This window comes from Anastrepha obliqua, chromosome 4 (assembly GCF_027943255.1).
Source record: "Anastrepha obliqua isolate idAnaObli1 chromosome 4, idAnaObli1_1.0, whole genome shotgun sequence".
NCBI lineage: Eukaryota > Metazoa > Arthropoda > Insecta > Diptera > Tephritidae > Anastrepha > Anastrepha obliqua.
In genome coordinates this window covers 103,792,545-103,811,703 of record NC_072895.1, presented here as the reverse complement: position 1 = coordinate 103,811,703, position 19,159 = coordinate 103,792,545, and the positions used below count along the sequence as shown (strand labels likewise).

Here is a 19,159-nt window from a genome sequence, read left to right as displayed (position 1 = left end):
TAAAACAAAAGCTTCAACAGATTTTGCAAAGGATTCAAAAACAAATAAAATACGAATTATCGCACAAAGTGAGGTCACATATAAAGCACTTCTAACAAACAATAGCAACAACAAGCAAACAAACATTAACAAGTGGGTAAACAAGCAAACTACAATCAAATAACAATCAAGTCACAACAACAACAAACAAGTAAAAACCACTAAATATGGCGGACAAACAAAATTGGAAAACTAATAAATTAGCCAATAAACATTGGGGGGAAAGAGGAGGCGGAGAGAAGATGCCAAATTTGTCTGCTGGCGAAGCTGCATAGCAGTAAGCCATGTGTTGGAAATGGTAGTGGTATGTATTGGTTGTTTTCATTGTTGGCAAATGTGTGAAAAGTTGATATCAGAAGCGTACGTTTAGCACGGAGGGTAAAATAAAAGTTGAGCTTTTCTGAGAAATATTGTTAGTTCCAATTGTCTATGAATGGTCGCAAAAACTATTAATTCAAATGCATAAACAACAACATACAAAATATTGTAAAATAATAATAAAAGCAACAAGAAAACTATTCACTCAAGCAAGAAGTTTAGAGTAGATATGGTAATTTTTCCGGCCGCCTTTAGATCACATGCGATAACTTAAAAAAACACAGAAAACAAACAACCAAAACGACATCCAAGAATAACGTGAAAATATTATGTGCTTAGAACCTAAAACACAAGTCATTAGTAAAGCTTTAAGCTCAAAACAAACACCTAACACCTTAACCCTGCCAAAAAGACAATCACACCGCTCATACGGGGCAAGTGAAGAAACAATGTTGCTAACACAACTAATGTCACAAAATCTTAGTAAAGTATAATTTTTGCCAAAAGCTGTGATAGGCAGCAACACTACACCGATAAAACTTCATTAAAATATGTAAGCGGAAAAATCACAAAAATCACTGAAACCAAGAATTTTACACAAGCGCATGCTAGTAGTGGTTAGAGTGATGATACTCGATAAAAACAACAAGAAACAAGCAACGACACAAGAAGCAAATGCACAAGCTAGAAAAACAATCAGGAAACATACAAAATAACAACAACAATCATATTTTTACAACAACTTGCCTACGATAGTGTGGGGTCTAACATGCCCCACAGGCCACGGATTCATGACCGGCCAAGAACTCTAACCCTTTCAGCATTGTGCAACTGACGCACAATCGAGAGTTCTTAGGCAGTTCCAACAACAACAAAAGCCACATATGTATAAGATGTGCTTTTCAGACCATAGCATTTAGGCAACTTTTCAAGCACAAATTGAGTAGCTCAGTACAAAAAAACCACAATGCCGAAAATCAAGCTCATTTTAACACAAAAACAAAACAAATTTACAACAACAATTTTGTGTGCAGTTTTAACTACAACCACAAGTATTTTATTATAAGCCTTTTTATGCACATTAAACAATTTTGGTAACAAATTTAATGCAAAAAAGCAAGCAGTGTTTAGATTTTGTATTTGCAAGCGAAAAAAAAAATTCAAAAACATTCAATTTCAAATCAACAAAAAGCACAACAACAACAAGTACAACGAACTTTTGATTTTGCTAAGATTAACAGAAAGAAAATTTTCAGAAAACAAAAAAAATTAAGTTTTGACAAAAAAAAAAATTCAAAAATATTACAAAATATGCCAGTTCAATATCAGAACCCCCCACCAACCAACCAACCAAACAAGCAGACAAGTCAAAAGTCAACTCTCTCAAGTGCCTTCCACCACAAATTCTTACCATGCAGCATTCAAGCCAAAAAAATGCAGAAAAAATATTTTTAAATATATTTTTCTATCAGTAAACAAAAATAACAAAACCAATACCAAGCCAAAACAACAAGAAAACAAAATTTCAGCATACGAAAAAAATTCTCAAAAAAATTATATGCAAATTTTTGCACATACGAACATGAAAAATTACCAAAAAAAAATTCGAAACTCAAAATCTCAACAAAAAGCTCTCTCAGAAACAATCCAAAATGCAAAACTAAATAAATTCATGAAAAATTTGAAAACAAAATAAGCCAAAAAAAAAAAATTAAAAATGAAAAAATTTGAAACTGAAAAATGCCAATTCTCGATTGTTTGTCTGTGTGCAGGGTTAGCAACGGCGAGGGCGAGGACAATTAGCGATATGCGTTTACCAGCAGAAGCAACAACAGCGGGGACAGCCAGAACAACAGCAATAATTTCCACCGACTGCAATGAGCGACTACAACAAAGCCAACTGCCGGTCACCACATTAACAAGCAACTCTAGAGCTACTACTAATTCTATTACCACTACTACTACTATTTTAAAAATTACACCTAATGCTAGCTTACCTCTACTGTTGCCCCAAAAAGTGAAAGTGTGCTAAGAAAAAGAAAAAGTCCAAAAGAAAAAAGTTGCGAAGCAAATCGAGGTATTTAAAAAATCGAGCCGCTTTCTGAAATATATGAAATAGAGATACTCAGCAAGGCAAGGATATTGCGAAAGATCTGCCAGATGGTTGTGAGCTGACCTCGAGACACGATTTAAATGTTTACCAAAACGTGTGCAAAGCTACTAATAACAGCAACAATAACAACAATAATAATAAGCAACAACCATGCTTTTGTTTTGAGCGCCCGCAGAGAAGAGAAAATAAACCAAAACGGAGAGATGTTGATTTTACCCAAACAACAAATTTATGTACTGGTGCTTGAAAGTGCTTGAAATGTTTTTGAATTTTTTGCAAATTTCAAATTACAAAATTTTTCAATCAACAGCAATTTTTGATGGTACTTGTACTTGGTGGTTGTTGTAGCTGGCGTAAAATAATAATACCATACGATAAGTGTACGAAACATAGCAACTTTTTGGGTGGTTAGTAGTAGTCGTGTGAGTAGTAGCGAGTATGAGTAGTGGCGATGGCGAAGCAAAGTGTCTGAGCAGAAGCAGAGTGAAAGCAAGCAGGGCGCAAACTGTTGCGAGGATGCGGTGTACAGTGCTGCGGCGTGTGGAACGTGTCTTGTGCAAATGTTGCAGGTATTATTTGTTGTGTACTATATATGATGTATTTTATTTATGTAAATGTATGTGTATGCATTTGTTGTGGCAATACTTGACTGTGTGATGATGAAGGTGTAGAGCATTCGTCTTTTTGGTGGTGAGTTTTTTGTGGTTAGTTTAGTGGAAAAATAAAATTATCATAATTAATGTAATTTAAAAGTTATTTATTACTAAATAAATTATCGTGACATTTACCAATTAAGATATTCTTACTACACAAATGAAGTTTAGATGCTTCTCAATTATTTATATACTAAATAGAAAAAGGACAGGTTATTTTATTGCCACTAATTTTTTTGCATCCCAAAATAATATAGTCAGAATACCTGCAGGCTCTTGAAACAAAGTACGGGCTATATTGCAGCAAAAAAAATGGAGACTACACATATGTTTCGCGCTTTTTAAATGAACTTTTTCCAATATTTTTGTGACTGAATGCAGTTGTAGGTCATAAATGTCTCAATGTCAGCTGCCTAACAAAGGGTTTTCCAATAACAGGTGTTATATATCACCATTGAGAGATGATTAAAGATGGATAGTATTGGTCCGGTCAACTTTTATTTTCAACAAGACGGCGCTACGTGCAACACAAGCAACGAAACCATTTATCTTTTACGGGAAAAGTGTCCGGACCGTGTTATCTCTCGAAGAGGTGATCACAATTGGCACCGAGATCTTGTGATTTAACACCTTGTGACTTTTTTCTTTGAGGCCACGTGAAAGAGAATGTCTACGTCAACATCCAGGGTCGATTCAAGACCTCAAAGATGGCATTCGTGAGGCTATCGAGGACATAAGGCAGCCACTTTGCAATTCGGTAATGGAAAGTTTCATAAAAAGGATATTGTCCTGTAAGCGTGGTCGTGGTGGTCATGTGCCTGATGTTATTTTCCACTATTAACGGCATACCTTCCTCTTTATAATGAAATAAACATCCGACCATTTATATTAAAAAATAGCATTTTTCTTTGAATATCAAAATAAAACGTCTTATTGGAAACCCCTTAGTATTCTAAAAGAGCTAAAGCTAAAAGATACATGCAGACACCAAACAATGGCGTTATGCGTAAGACTAAGTTCTTATGGAGCTGGTACAATCAAAAGAGACTCAGGCATTCCATAAAACTCCCTAAGACTCGGATGAAGGGCACAGTTGAACTCCTCTGGTAAGCTTTAGGAAACAGATCTTTGCAGAATTTCTCTGCAAGAACTTCAGACTCTAAAATAATAATAAAATTCTCAACTTTATCCATTACACTAACAAATGCGGATTATGGCATCAAAGCGGCGCTAAGCTGCTACTTGACGGTTGAGTCTCTTTGCCGCCAACTTAACCCAAACTAACCTTTGATTCGAAAGATTGAGTTTAATATCCGATAAACTGGTGGATAATCATTGCAATTTTTTAGTTTTTCGCAATTCTTAATTCAAAGCATCTGAGACTAACTGAGACACACAGCAGAGCATAAGACTCCAAAAATGATCGGCAATTCTGCCACTTCCAATTTTCAATTGCCAACCATTAACACCACTTTCGCGCCATAGTTGGAATTGAAAACCATAAAATCACCAATAAATATTTATGAAGCGAGCTTTTGAATTGCAGCAGTTAACGCGTGAACTATACACAAACACATACGAAGGCATGCATAAGTATACTAATATATATGTACGAGTATACTACATAAATGTGCAATTGACAACATTCTAAAGCGGTCAAGCGAATTGCGAACACTACAAAATTGGCAATACTGCAGCTGTAAAATGAATTCGAGATGTGAAGTTGTGGTTTTTGTGTAGCTGCAATCAAATGCTGAACACCTTTTTTTGTTTGCCCAGAAATATTCCCAGCCATGAGGCTGAGATGCAGCCAGTCCATAAACCAACCGACAAACCAGCAAAATCAAAAACTACCAGATATTTCATGTCAATTATGTTGAATGAAAATTTTTATGTGCTCGCAGCGCAAATTCGTTTATGCACTCCCTATCGCTGTGGTTTGTTGTTGTAATTATATATTATATATGCACGAGTGTAATATTTTGTGATTTGTAAAAACTCTTTGTTTTTTATGCTCTGTTGCTTAGCAACCTTGACTCAGTTAACCGGCGTATGAGTTCGAGCTGCAGCTGGCAATAGTTCGGTCGAAAATGGGCATAACAGGTAGCTGACGGATGAACAGCCATACTGACAGGCAGCCAGTTTGACTGTGAGCCTTATGACCAGTAACGTATAAGTAGTTGTATGCATTTTACATGGCTTAGAATAAATTCAACATATGCTGTGCTATGCGCGGCCATTGTAAGCTGCGGTGTGTCGCCACTTCATTGCCAAATGCTTGCGCGCATTCTAATGGCGGCGCTGGCGGTGGTGGCAGCGATGTCGGCCTATAAATTTTAATGAATTCAGTTTTTCTAAATTAAAACGCAAAGCGTCTAAAGCTGACCTGAATTTGCTTTATTTGAAGTACGAAAATGTTGTGCAATTTTATATAGAAGATGTATGTGTGTATGTGTGTGTGCGCGTAGGCTTGATTTTCATGTAATAAATTTTTTAGGCAGTGCCAATTAATGAAATATTGTTTTTTTTTTAATTAATAGTTGCCCAAAAAGTGCATATTCTTTTGAGTTCCTAACTTAATTTGCTTTAAATTTTTTATACCCGAGGGCTTAGCACGCAAGATTTTCGTGACAAGGGTAAATCTATAGCTTAATATTAATAAAAAATTTTATAAAAATTCGCACTGACAAGGTAATTAACATATTAATGGATAACTTGAGTACTAAAAGTTCGCAACAATAATAAATTGAAATGCTAAAAAACTTCAATGCATAAACTTATAAAACGTATTTTCTATAGGTTTGCCAGAACTTAAAAAAAATATATTTCACAAGGATTGCCAAAAAGTTAGAAAAAATAATGTGAATTTGTAATGTTTGCAATTTTAAAGTTGCCAAAACTGAAAATACATATTACACATAGGATCGGCAAAATGTTAAAACAAATTTATTTTGGATTTCTATGGTTTGAAAGTTTAAAAATGATTTGAATTCTCACTGAAAAATAGAAAGGGTTGCCATCTAGCGCGGTTATAGAGATCAAATTTAGATCATTTTAATATTAATGCCAAATTGAAATGTTAGTTATAAAGTCATATAAAAAATTCATGAATTAAAAGTGTGTTCAAAATAGGGTTGCCACATATCCTGTTAATAGCTTTTGCATACTCACTTTGTCATACAGCTTTTATATTCAATAATTATAAGTAATAAATAATGAATTTAAAAAATGCTTAAAAATCTATATTTCCTATAGGGTTGCCCAAAAAATTAAAAAAAAATGTAAAAGCTTATTTAAAACAAAATTAATTTTAAAAATTTTCATTGACAAAATGATTGAAATAAATATATAATCGTTTACTTAAATACTCATTTTTTATTGTAGGATTGCCAGCAAATTAAAAAAAAATTATAATTTTATTCTAACTGAAATATATTTTACGAATTTCATTGAAAAAATAATTGAAGTACATATATGCTTAAATATATAAATTTTGTATAATAGGTTTCCAGAAAGCTTTAAATATTCTTTACGGTTTTACTGTAGTCGAAATGTATTTTACAAATTTTCATTGACGAAAAGATTTAATTATAGGCCATAGCCAGCTTAAATATTTATTTATTTTTGTAATAGGGTTGCCAGAAAGTTTTAAATTTTCTTTACAGCTTTACTAAAATGTGTTTTTGATTCACGAAATAATTGAAATTTCTACCATGAAGAGGGTGACCATCATTTTGCTGTCGATGCTATATAAACATTTATTTAATTATTACAATTTTGTATATAGACAATGGAAAGTTTAAATATTAAAAATAGCATCATATATTTTTGGAAATAGAAAACTCAATTAAAGATTTAATCAAAACTAAAGAAAGTTACCTCAAAATGGTTACTCATAGGGTTGCCAAATAGTTTAAAGTTTGTTTTAATAGTTCACTTAAATTTTATATCAATTTGATTTTCTCCTTTGGCTCTCAACTCAATGCGTTAATGGATTCTCAACTTAAAATTCTACTGAACAGGGTTGCCAATTAACAGTTAATGACGTTCCTCAAGGCAAAGCTGAAAATCAATATGTGTAGGCAGCAACCAAATTATTGCGCACTAGCTTGAATTTCTGTCAATGAAAATGTGCTCTGTTTTATTTTCAAAGTGCGAAAGAACTTTTCATATTGCATACTTTTAAGAGTCATTAAATATATGTAGAATAAGTAACGTAAAACTAAATAGCTTAAAATTTGTGTCAATGAAACTTTAATTCTCTTAAATTTAGCTGCGCAAACACTTGCCTTCTCTTTGTAGCCTACTTTTAAGAGTCGTAAAATTTATGTAGAGTATCTAACAAAAGGCAAACTAGATTAGAATTTGTTCCAGTACATAACTGAGCTTCTCAAATTAATTTATTTGTGAGAAGACATGGTGTGTCGGAACACCCACATACTCTGTGCGGCATAACTTGCCTTTTTAATGTAGCCTACTTTTAAGAGCCGTTAAATATATTTTACCCTTATAGCACACGCTACAGCTCAATAAAGATTTAGAGAGGTTAATTTTTCCGATTAATTTTAATTCGCTTCGAATGCCAGAACTTCTCAACATTTTTCAATGCAACATAATTAATTAGCCTTAAGTTCGCATATTGTTTTTTGTTTTTGTTTTTTTAGATACATTTTTCGTTCGCATATTGTATTTTGTTTTTTTTTTTAGACACATTTTTTTTCTTTCAAATAAAAATTTTTTCACTGCCTATACAGTCTTGCTTGTTCGACACCTAAAATGGCTGGCACACTTAAATCCACAACTCCAGGCGCATGCGGTGGCTGCGTGCGTGCGTGTTTGTGCGTGTATGGGGTGGCGTAGCAAACAACTGATCAACTCAAATGCCAAGAAAAAATGAAACAATAACTACAAAAACTATTTTGTTTTCCAATAAAACACTGTAACAGAAAGTACGTTTTTTTTCTCTCTCTGTCTCTTTGTTTCTCAAATTCAAACAAAAATTTCTGTTATACATTCCACTACACAATTTCCAATAATTTCCTAAACCACAAAAAATTGAATAATGAAAATTAAAACTTTTAACTAAAACAAACAAAAAATAGTGATTCACACTCACTACTTGTACTAAGTACTACCACTAGCAACCACTTCTACTCTACTCTCTACTGTCTTCTCTCTTTAATTGCAGTTAAGGAGATTGGAAATGGTCGATCACCGCTGCTACAAGAGCCGCTATATGGAACACGCCCACAGCCCTACAGTGAGTAGTAGTTTCAAATTAGTTTCAAAATTAGTGCTACTCCTTTTACACACCCACACACACAGACACTCGTATACGCGCACACACACACAGGTGCGCGCTCATACACACAGAAACAGTTTCCGTTTGAAGAATTGAAATATGCTGAGAGTTTGTTTGCTATAAATAATTGATTTACTCAATTGGTGTTCTTGGAAAAGGAGCGGGTAAAGACTTGTTTGCATAGGCGAATAAGAAAGAAGAAAAGGGAGAGGGGGGGAAGATCGAAGCTAGTTAGACAGCTTTGAGAAATATTATAATTTTTTTAAGAGTTTTGCGTTACTATAAATGGACTGCGATTTCTCGAAGTCAATTCACTAAGTCGCTGCTGTTGCTGCTGCTGCTACTCAGTTGTTGTTTTTATTTTTTTTAATATAATTCACTTTGTTAGTTACTGCATGCATTTGCTGTTCAAGAATTCATTTCTTGAGCATTTTGATTCAATTTTTTTTGTTACTCACAGCAAATCGCTTTTAATATATAAATTTTCCAATTGGCAAAGTGAGTGATAGATCTGCTCAAGTATTCGCGCCGCTCGTAGTACGTCTGCTATGTGCTTTTGAAAAATAACAGCCTGTCTCACAGTGCATCTATCAATCGCTGCTAACATAGAGTTGCGTGGCCTGGCGACTTTCCAAGCCAAGCTTCCCCGCTACTGCTTATGCTTATGCCCAACCTCCCCTCGCCATCGCCTTCAGCGTATATTTTCTTATGCTGCGGCCTGCTCATTTATATTTATTACACTTTCGCGTTGCTTTCAAACATTTCATTGCGCATTTTATTTACATGGGAACATACACACATACATGCTTGTGTTCAATATTACTTACTGTTTGGTGCATCGTCAAACGCCAAAAAGGCTGCTATATATATATTTTTTTTATTCACTACTCAGCCTGCCACTGCTGCTAGAATGGCTGAGTATGGCTCTCCGGGGAAATTAGTTGGCGTGGCAGATTACTGCATACATACATGCATATTATAGATATGTATAATGCATGTGTTTCTGCGTTTAGTAATATACGAACTCATGAAATTTACTGTTTTTTCATTTATTGCGTTTTTTATTTTTATATTTATATTTGTTATTTGTTGTAATTTGTGGAAATTGTTTTTTTTTTTTGTTTTTACATGTATATACTTGCCATATGCCCTTCTGCCTGTCTGTCTGCACGCCCCTCGCGCTTCTGTCTCTGTCCCTCTGCGCCCCAGTGCTGCCAAAGCAGTTTGATGCCTTTTGTGCTAATTTCAAATGAAAGTAGTTATTTATTTTGCAATATAGTATTTCCACTTACTCCCCACCCCCCTTGTTGCCAAAGAGTAATGCAGCATCAGTCAAATTAACGATTTTCCTGTGTATGTGGCTGTTATTTTTTTAAGAATTTTTTTTGTTATCTATTTTATTTTTTTCATTTTGTAATTTAAGTGCACTTTGTGGTTGTGATTTATTTTGTTTTCATACTTTGATTTAGTTTTTAATTAGAAATTTTATTCATTAAAGCACACATAGATATGTACCTATATAATATTGCTTAGTTCTAAAAGAGAAACAAAGTTGTTGCAATTTGTTTTCGGGGTTTTAGATAAAGAGGGTTTTTTTTGAATATGCTATTCGTTTTTAGCAAACAATGTTTCTTATTTTTTATTTTTTTGTTTTATGTTTTATGAAAGTTTATTTTAATTTAATAGTCAGATATTTCTATCACTTACTGTTGGCTTAACTATTATGTATGTATGTATTTTTATATGCTTAGCAAAACAAAAAAAAAACAAAATTGTGAAAAATGTTAACGAATGTTATCCTTTTATTTTTTAAACTTATTTATATAGATATTGTATATTAGGCCGGAAATAAGGGATTTATTTTTCCCCAACCTAATATTTTCGCTTTATGTACTTTTTATAATACGAGGATTTATACTTTTTCGTTTTCAATATTCATTTAACACTTGCGAACGAGACAGCCGCTGTATACAAACAGACAACCAGCAATGGAAATCAAAGTAAAGATTTTCATCAGTCAAAAACATTTTTTTATTAATTAAGTAAAAAAGTTATTCAAAAACAAAATTCGATGATTAATTTTGCGCCACCTTGTACATAGCAAAAATAAGTATGATGAGTTCGACACATTTTTGTTCTTTTGTATTAACCTTTAATTTTTTTAAGTTTATTTAGAATATTGGGAGTTTATATTGGTACCCTTCATGATGAAATACAACTTATTTTTTAGTTTAAAAATAAAATAAATAATTTGTAAAAATTTAAAAAATATTGTATGATATAAATTTGTTTTTTTGCTTCAGAGCTAAATATTTGAATATTTTGTATTTCACTACTAACTATTCTAAGCATAAATTTAATTGATATTTTCCTATTTTTAATCAAAGAAGAAAACTGAAAAAAATTTGCCAGCACCCTTTTCTGTGTCTTAAAATATTAGTTTGAGGAAAAAGAAATCCATTATTTTTGCGCAAGTGGTTTAAAGCTGTTTTACGATCAATATTTAGCTCCCGGGCGGTGCTACGACTACTAACATGCCGGGCAACTTCGTTTATTTCTGTGATTTTATCGACATTTTCGACATTAGAGACATTTTTTTTAACATCAAAAATACCTGAACGGAATCGACCAAACCAAAATTGCATGCAATTAACTTTTACAGTATCGGCACCATAAACACCATTCAAAATTTCAGTGGCCTGGCTTGCATTTTCGTTTTATCAAAGAAAAGCTGTAAAATTTATCGAATATTTTCTTTGTTGGCTTTCATCGTTAACACGCTGTAACTCACAGCTGAATGCAACGAACAGAAAACAGCACAATATTTGTTTGGTGTGAAATATCACCTTGTTAGATTCATATCACCTAGATTTGTGGGGGGTTGGACAAGTCCAAGCATTCAGTCAGGAGACCATTGTACTACACCCAGATAGATATCAATAGAACGAATAGAGAGAAAGAGACCCGGAAGAGGAAGAGTATGAATCTTATCCATACTCAGTGCATCGGAACCCAATATTCTAAGTCTGATTCTGGAAAACGCCGGACAACTATAGAGAAAGTGCTATGCGGTGTCGTCATCTTCAAGACAGGAAAGGCATATCGGCTGTCAACGACAACCATGGCAGCCATTTTCTGACCACAGACGTTGGGCCCTGTGATTACACCCACCCGTACTCTCAGGTTCTTTCTGATACTTTTTAATTATTTGCTTAATTTTTAATTTAAATACTAGTTACTCCTGTGTTATATTTTAGTACTATTTCTTAGTTTAAATAAACAAAAATAGATTTATTATTATTTTTATTTTATTTTAAATACATATATATTTTTTTTTCAAAGTTAATTTAAAACTTTAAATTTAAGTATTAATATCCGTGTTTTATTACCACGACTTACAGACTTAAGAACATTATTATTTAGATAATTTCCGATTAATTTTGTCATAGGATATGATGTCCAGAACCTGCGCGTTTCGAGGTATTCGCTTTAATGTTTTATTAAAAAAAAAGAAATACAAAACAAAATAAAACAAAATTGTTTTAATTTATTTGTCTTGCTTTGACGTCCTCTTATTCTTTTAAATATTAGTTCAAGTGTCCAATGTTTTCTGTCTTTGTTTTTAAAAAAGTATGTATATAAAAATCGTCAACAAAATTTGAACCAAGCCCCACCAGTGAAAATTGATCGCTTGATACAATTTTAAATTTCGAATTTTTCACTTAGTGTTTCCTACTTCATATAATTGAAAATAAAAAAAATTATGTGAAGACTATTCTCCGAATTATTGAAAAATTAGTATGTCGTTTCAAGCCGTGTCAAGAAGCTATTTACACTTAACTGAAAAAAAAATAATGCTCACACATTTATTACCTATCGCTGGCGCACTGGCCTTAGTGACAGTTCACATCATATGATAGCTCTTCCGAAGAAGTCAATTTGGAGCCTTTCGCTAAGAACCGACTGCAGATATAAAAAGTTGCTGCTTCATATTAAATGGGTTAGTTGCTTCCCCATTTATAATTTCGTAGTATTCGCTTATATCACACTTTTCCACTCTTGCCGTTTCCACCCTACTTAGCCTCATAATTAACCGCAGCGTATGGGCTCATTAATTTGTTGTTTTTTTGCCAGCAACAAAATTACAAAAGCACCACAGAAAAGAGACATTGTGTTTCTCTAGCATTTCGAGGCAGTTGGGTTTCACTTATTTCTGAATTGTTCTTGTTTGTGCAAACCACAGAACCAATTATAAAACTCTTGACCACAAACGGCAAAATTTAACTAATTAAATGCAACGCAAAATGCTAATTAAATCAAAATTGTGACAAAAAATGCGCAATGACATAACATTTTCAATAAATAAAATAAAGATAAAAGGGAAATCAATAAAAATAAAAACCAAAATAAAACGTAAGTTACCGTAGAATTTATCGGTACAAACCCCTCTCAAGCGTCGGCCGGTGCGTATGAGCAACATTCGTTTAAAACAAAACAAATTACACTCACACCAGCTTCAGTTGTTTTTCCGCAAAAAAGAGTTGCAACAATGTGCTCAATATTATGCTTTGCAAGAACATAAATGTTAAGCGAGTGTAATAAATCGAAGCTGTGATTTTTATTAGCGCGAATTTTCGCAGGTGGAGGCAGCCTCAACCGCATGAATGAGTTATGTACGTTGGCTTTGAAGGCCAACTGCGAACGCATAATTTGCAGTAGAAATGAGGCGCATATGAAAGCAAAATTTTCCATTCTATTGGCTAGTATTACTGTGTAGCCTTAAGGCTCATCTGCTGTTCGCTGAAGCAAAGACTGAGCTCGCAGTTGGAATTTTTTTTACTTTCTTGTACCAAATTTTGTGGTTTAATTTCTCTGTATTCCCCGCCTATTTTTTACTTCTGCACGCACAATTCAACTAAGCTTGCATGCTTTCGTTACCCCATATTTTTTATCTACTTACCAACTACTTCCGTTCGCCATGTCTCAGTTCTACTTCCGTGAAGGCTGACTGCGCATGCTGGGTTAACCAAGAAAAGGCGGAAACAGTTTCATAGTCATGAAATTTAATAGCATTTACTGTTGAACAAAAGTTGCATTAATAGCGGTTGGTGGCTGGTGGAGTGTAAGTAGACTCTATACTGCTCCTAGGCTTTGTGTGCACATACATACGCACATTGTTCATGCTGACCAAAAATGCATGTGGTCGAATGTAAAGGCTTCGCTTGAACTGTTGCGGTAGCGGCATTGTTGAAAAATTCATAGAACTGCCGAAAAGCATTGAATTATGTAGCAATTTTTTCTGGGACTATTTTGTTTTTTCTGTTGCAAACTATTTCTTTGTTTTACGAATAGCAAATTTTACTATATGCTGCCATTTTTGATTGCTCGAATGTAGGTTTATGGCATATTTTTATGCCCGTGTACAGTAGTCCATTAGGGTATTATGACTTTCCTCTCATATTAAAGATTTTTAGATTGACGAGAGGAAATATTAAAATAAATGAACCAAACTTGGAACGCGTGGTACCCTTTGGCTAAGCCAAGTTGATAATAAAACTGGTAAAAATCAGACAAAAATAGCGCCCATATACCAAATAACTGCAATTTTCCGAAATGCAGCAAACCTGATATTTTTGTGACTAATGGAAGAAATCTTGAATTTAGAGATGATATGAAAAAATAAAAATGACTATTAAACTTATTGAGTAGACTCCACTAAGATCGCCAATGAATACGCCACTGCCCTTAACCGACGGAGTTCAGAGGCCAGTCGGTTCCACGTTAAGACTTAAATTATGTATATCCGTCAAGGGACTGCCAGTTCAGCAGTATACTCCTAAAATTTGTGAAAAACGTTTCTTGCTTAACAACAGCTGCAAAATAATGGCTGCGTTCGCATTTGTACTAGCCAAGTCTGTACACTAAGACTTTACTGAAGGACGATCACGTACACATCTTGTTTGAATGTCTGACCTTGACGGTTTCTAGGTTAATATTTTTGAAGAGAAGTATAGTTGATTCTATGACTGTTGGAAACGCGGTATCATCACTATGCCTTCAGCAGGCAGCTCTGAAGGTGCCTTTGCTATTGGGAGCTTGGGGCGTGATATCGGGATGCAAAAGCTGTTATATTGCGCAGTGCCCGTTTTTGATTCCTATAATATCTAATATAATATTTTATCCAATCGTACAAGTCAAGGAAAAGTTGAGTTAGTTGAACGAAATTCAGCAGATATTTCACTATGGGGAGAACTGGTATTGAAAAAGCGCAAAATCGACGGTTAACCAAAGTATTTATCAGTTCTTATTTTTAGCCTAGCTTTACTATTCTGGATATCTTCTTAATGCGTCTTCATTTCTATATACACTTCAGTAGTGTGAGTCAGTTAAACCAACATTCACAGAACGTGGAGGTGACTGTTTTTAGTGGTTTAAGAGTAGGTAGAGGCATGAAAAACTTTGCACTTTTGATATTTTTGTATGAAAATTTATTCTGTAGTGAATAGTATAGAGTGTTCATACATTTTAGCATGACTAAAGAAAATTTTCAAAAAACAACAAAAACCAAAAAAAAATTTAAAATAATGAAAAAATTAAAAAAATTGTAAACATTAAACAAATTTTAAAAATTAAAAAAAAAAAATAAATTTTTGTTGGAAGTTTTATTTATCTGTCTCACGTAGTGAAAAAAAAAATTATAAAAAAACAATAATAAAAAAAAGTTTTATTTATCTCTCACAATTAGTAAAAAAAGAATAAAAAATAATAAAAATAAAAAAATTTAAATAAAAAAAAATTAAATTAAAATTAAAATTAAAAATAATAAAAAAAATTAAGTTTGTGATTCGAAATTATAGTCATCTCCCACAAGTTGTGCCTTGCGGTGATCATCATTACATTGTACTGTTTCGTCTAAAATAAATAATATAATATGATAATACAGCAATAACCAAATAATAATAAAAAAAAAATGTTTTGGTTTAAGTTTTAATTCTCTCTCGCAAGTAGCGAAAAAATGAGATTCATTAGAATTATAAAAAAAGACAATAGTAAAAAAATAAAAACAAAAACTATTTCGTTTAAATCTGGGTATTTTTTAACTAACAAATTAGTATCATCTAAAATAAAAATTTGATGACGATTCTAAAATTATTCTTATTTAATTCCATATATATGTATATGTATATATATATAATTGGGGCGTACACCCGTTTTGGGTGTTTGACCGAGCTCCTCCTCCTATTTGTGGTGTGCGTCTTGATGTTGTTCCACAAATGGAGGGATTTACAGTTTCAAGCCGACTCCGAACGGCAAATATTTTTATGAGGTGCTTTTTCATGGCAGAAATACACTCGGAGGTTTGCCATTGCCTGCCAAGAGGCGACCGCTATTAGAAAAATGTTTTTCTTAATTTGGTGTTTCATCGAGATTCGAACCTACGTTCTCTTTGTGAATTCCGAATGATAGTCACGCACCAACCCATTCGGCTTAATTGCGATAAGCCCAGTCTTCTTTGTTTTTATTCTATTTCCCGAATAAGAGAGAAGAACCTACTGCTAGGCCACACATTTTGCGCTGCGCCTCTGGTAGACCAAGCGAAATTTGAAGACAAACAGTCGGAAGGGATATAGAAGTATCGCGAATAGTTGGAGCGAATTAAAGTAAGTTGCCAGGAATCGCACATCTCGTGCATGTAAACGTGGTTGATGCCCCATATCCCACAAGGACTTGATGACCGGAAGAAGATTCCCAGTAATTCCTATGTATCCATAGCAAATATACCTGATTATTCTGGTATTCTGGTAGATATTCAGCTTATTAGCACATTCCGCCACCAGTTTTGATGTAACCTGCAAAAAGTTGAAAGCCTTGATTGCTGCCTGGCTATCAGTAAGGATAGCTATGCTGCTGATGTATAAAATAAAACGTGGATGCATGTTTTCTAAAATATTTGCAAGTTAATTTTCTCTACTCGACAATCTATCGCTGAGTGAGTGAATTGGCTAAAATTTTGCTTTCAAAGTCTCAATTCTCACATAACTACCATTTCATACGATGTACGGTTTGCTGTACTGTTTTTGTATTTCCACTATTTTCTGCTCTGCTTGCATGCAAAACTCAACGATGTTTAATATAGTGTGGTGGTGGTGGTGGCGGTGGTTGTGAGTGTTCAATAATGTCATCAACTGCTCCAGCTGCTTTTTATGCATAGTCTTCCTTATATTTTCCGATACTTACATCTGTTCCAGCACATCAGCTTTCATCGCATGTCATTTTATATACATAAACCAAAGCAATATATCTGCTGCACTTGTCACATTCAAAGTTACGTACATGTGCGCCATTTCAAACCAATCAAATTTTCCACTTGGATTTCTATTTCTCAATATTTTGTTGTAGTTTTTATAGCATCACATACGCTAGATTTCGCTGGTATCCCGTCGTTATGCCAATATTTTAGTTCTCATCTCAAGTTACGTGTGCTTGTTGTTGTTGGAACACACTTGAGTACAGCCGGAAGAGGGAGAATATATCAGAGAAAACTATAGAGTAATATGAAATATGTGGATATTTGTTGGAAAATATTGCTTTGAATATGCGCACACATACATGCATATGTATGTATGAATATGTATTGAGTATCATATGTATACATCTAATGAGCTGTAAGACTATTGACACTTTATGAAAAATGAAAATTGAAGTAAAAAATTTGGAAAGTAAGATAATGGCGATAGCTTATTTCTTATGATGACACCCCACTGTCGTTGTGGCCATTAAATGGGCTCTCTTGAAAACTAAAAACAAGCTGTAGTAGAAACTTTAGGCACTTGAAAATGAAAAGTTGAGGAAATTTGAAAAGAAGATTTAAAATAATTTGATTAATTAAAACCGTTAAAAAACTTGTTCAAACTTTGAAAAACATGAAGAATTTGCCATGAGCAGATCTTTAGAAATACATTTATCAAATATTTTTTTAATATAATATAAAAACCTACAGCAGTTTTTTATTAAAGCTCAAAAATATAAAAACTTAACTTTTTAAAACCTTTCTTGTTTCCTTGTTCACTCCACTCGGGAGCATAGGGCCTCGACAACACTCAGTCTTGCGTTGGTTTCGTTAATTTATTTGCTCTCTGACAGGGTAGGTGATTAGTCTGCCGCTAAAAACTTACAAGGAGTTTTTTGTATGAAAAAATTACTAAAAATATCTTCTTCAAATATTTGAAATTCAAACGACAAACCAGAATTCTTGAAGTTTTTTAAACAAAAAACTGTGAAAAATTCCTGCCAATAGATTTCTCAACCTTTTAAAGCGCAAAAACATAGAAAAATTTAAGGTTTAAAAACCTAATATTATTTTTTTTTTTTAAACTGGAAAAAATCATGAAAATATATTCTTAAAATATTTTAAATCCAAAACAAAAAAATATACTCTTTTATGTTTTTTAAATAAAAAACTGAAATAAACTCCTGAAAATAGATTTCTCATACTTTTAAAGCTCAAAAATATACAAAAACCTAAAATTATTTTTTTTATCAAAAACACTAAAAAAAATCATGAAAATATTATCTTAAAATATGTGAAATCCAATACTGACAAAGTAACTTCAAAGGTTTTTAATTAAAAAGCTGTGGATAATTACTATTTCTTCAAAAATATAGAAAAAGTACTTTTTAAAAACATCTAATTTTTTTATAAATATGATATAAAATTTACAAATCTGATTTTTTAAATTAACAAACCCCGCAAAATATATTTAAAAATTTGCAAAGTTTAAACACAACGTAAAAATTATTTTTGTTAAAAATGGTGTTTAAATTTTTTTATGAAAAAATTTGTAAAAATATCTTCTTCAAATATGTGAAATTTAAACGACAAACCAGAATTTTTGAAGTTTTTTAGATAAAAAACTGTGAATACAAAAACCTGTATTTAAATTGTTTATTCGTAATTAAAAACACTTAAAAAAACATATTTTTAAAAATGTGATTCTAAGTATATTGAAATTTTTCTCTTTTAATTTAATAAAAAAAAGCTACCAAAACATTTCTAAAACTATGTTCTAAAATTCTTAAAATCCAAAACAAAAAAATAGTATAATAAATAAAGTAACAAACTTACAAAATTAATATAAAAATTAATTAAAAATTAAAATTTTATATAGTTATAAAATTTTTAGTCCTAATTTCACAGGTTTTAGTCCCAATTGTTTTTTTTTATATTTCATAATTTTTTTTAGTATCTCATTATTTTTTGTTTAATACAATATCACAAGCAAATGGTTTCCTTTTAATCAGCAATCATGGGAAAACCTAAAAAATATGTTACTAAAATTGCTTTTAATTGTTTGCACTAACATAGAAAAAAAAATATTAATAAATTTTAGAAATTGAAATAAAATGATTCACCAAAATTTTTCAATACATAGGGTGGGCCATGTAAAATTTGTTTTTTGAATCGGCTATAAACAAAAAACTAATCAATATTTTTTCAAACTTTTTTTTTTTATTTTGAAGATTGAACATTGTCATTTAAGAATGAAAAATAATATCGTTCAAATGACTGGCTTTACAATTTTTAAGCACATTTTCGATTGTTTGGGCTCCAATTTCATGAATGGCAACTTCGATTTCGTGTTTTAAAGCATCAATCGTCTCTGGATGGTTCGCATAGCATTTGTCTTTAACGGCTCCCCACAAAAAATAGTCCAACGGGTGCAAATCACAGCT

The 19,159-nt window shown here is 32.5% G+C and overlaps 1 protein-coding gene across 8 annotated transcripts in view; it reads left to right on the top strand.

Moving 5' to 3' along the window:
• The window catches only part of LOC129246207 (heterogeneous nuclear ribonucleoprotein L), a 343,070-nt gene that overhangs the window by 206,043 nt on the left and 117,868 nt on the right, over positions 1 to 19,159 (top strand). For 7 of the 8 annotated variants that reach the window (XM_054884810.1, XM_054884816.1, XM_054884812.1 and 4 more), the window contains one exon: positions 8,312 to 8,383. The exons of the other annotated variant lie outside the window; for it this stretch is intronic. In XM_054884810.1, the coding sequence (XP_054740785.1) occupies positions 8,312 to 8,383 (72 nt within the window). The remainder of the gene's footprint in view (positions 1 to 8,311; positions 8,384 to 19,159) is intronic. 8 annotated transcript variants of the gene reach the window in all.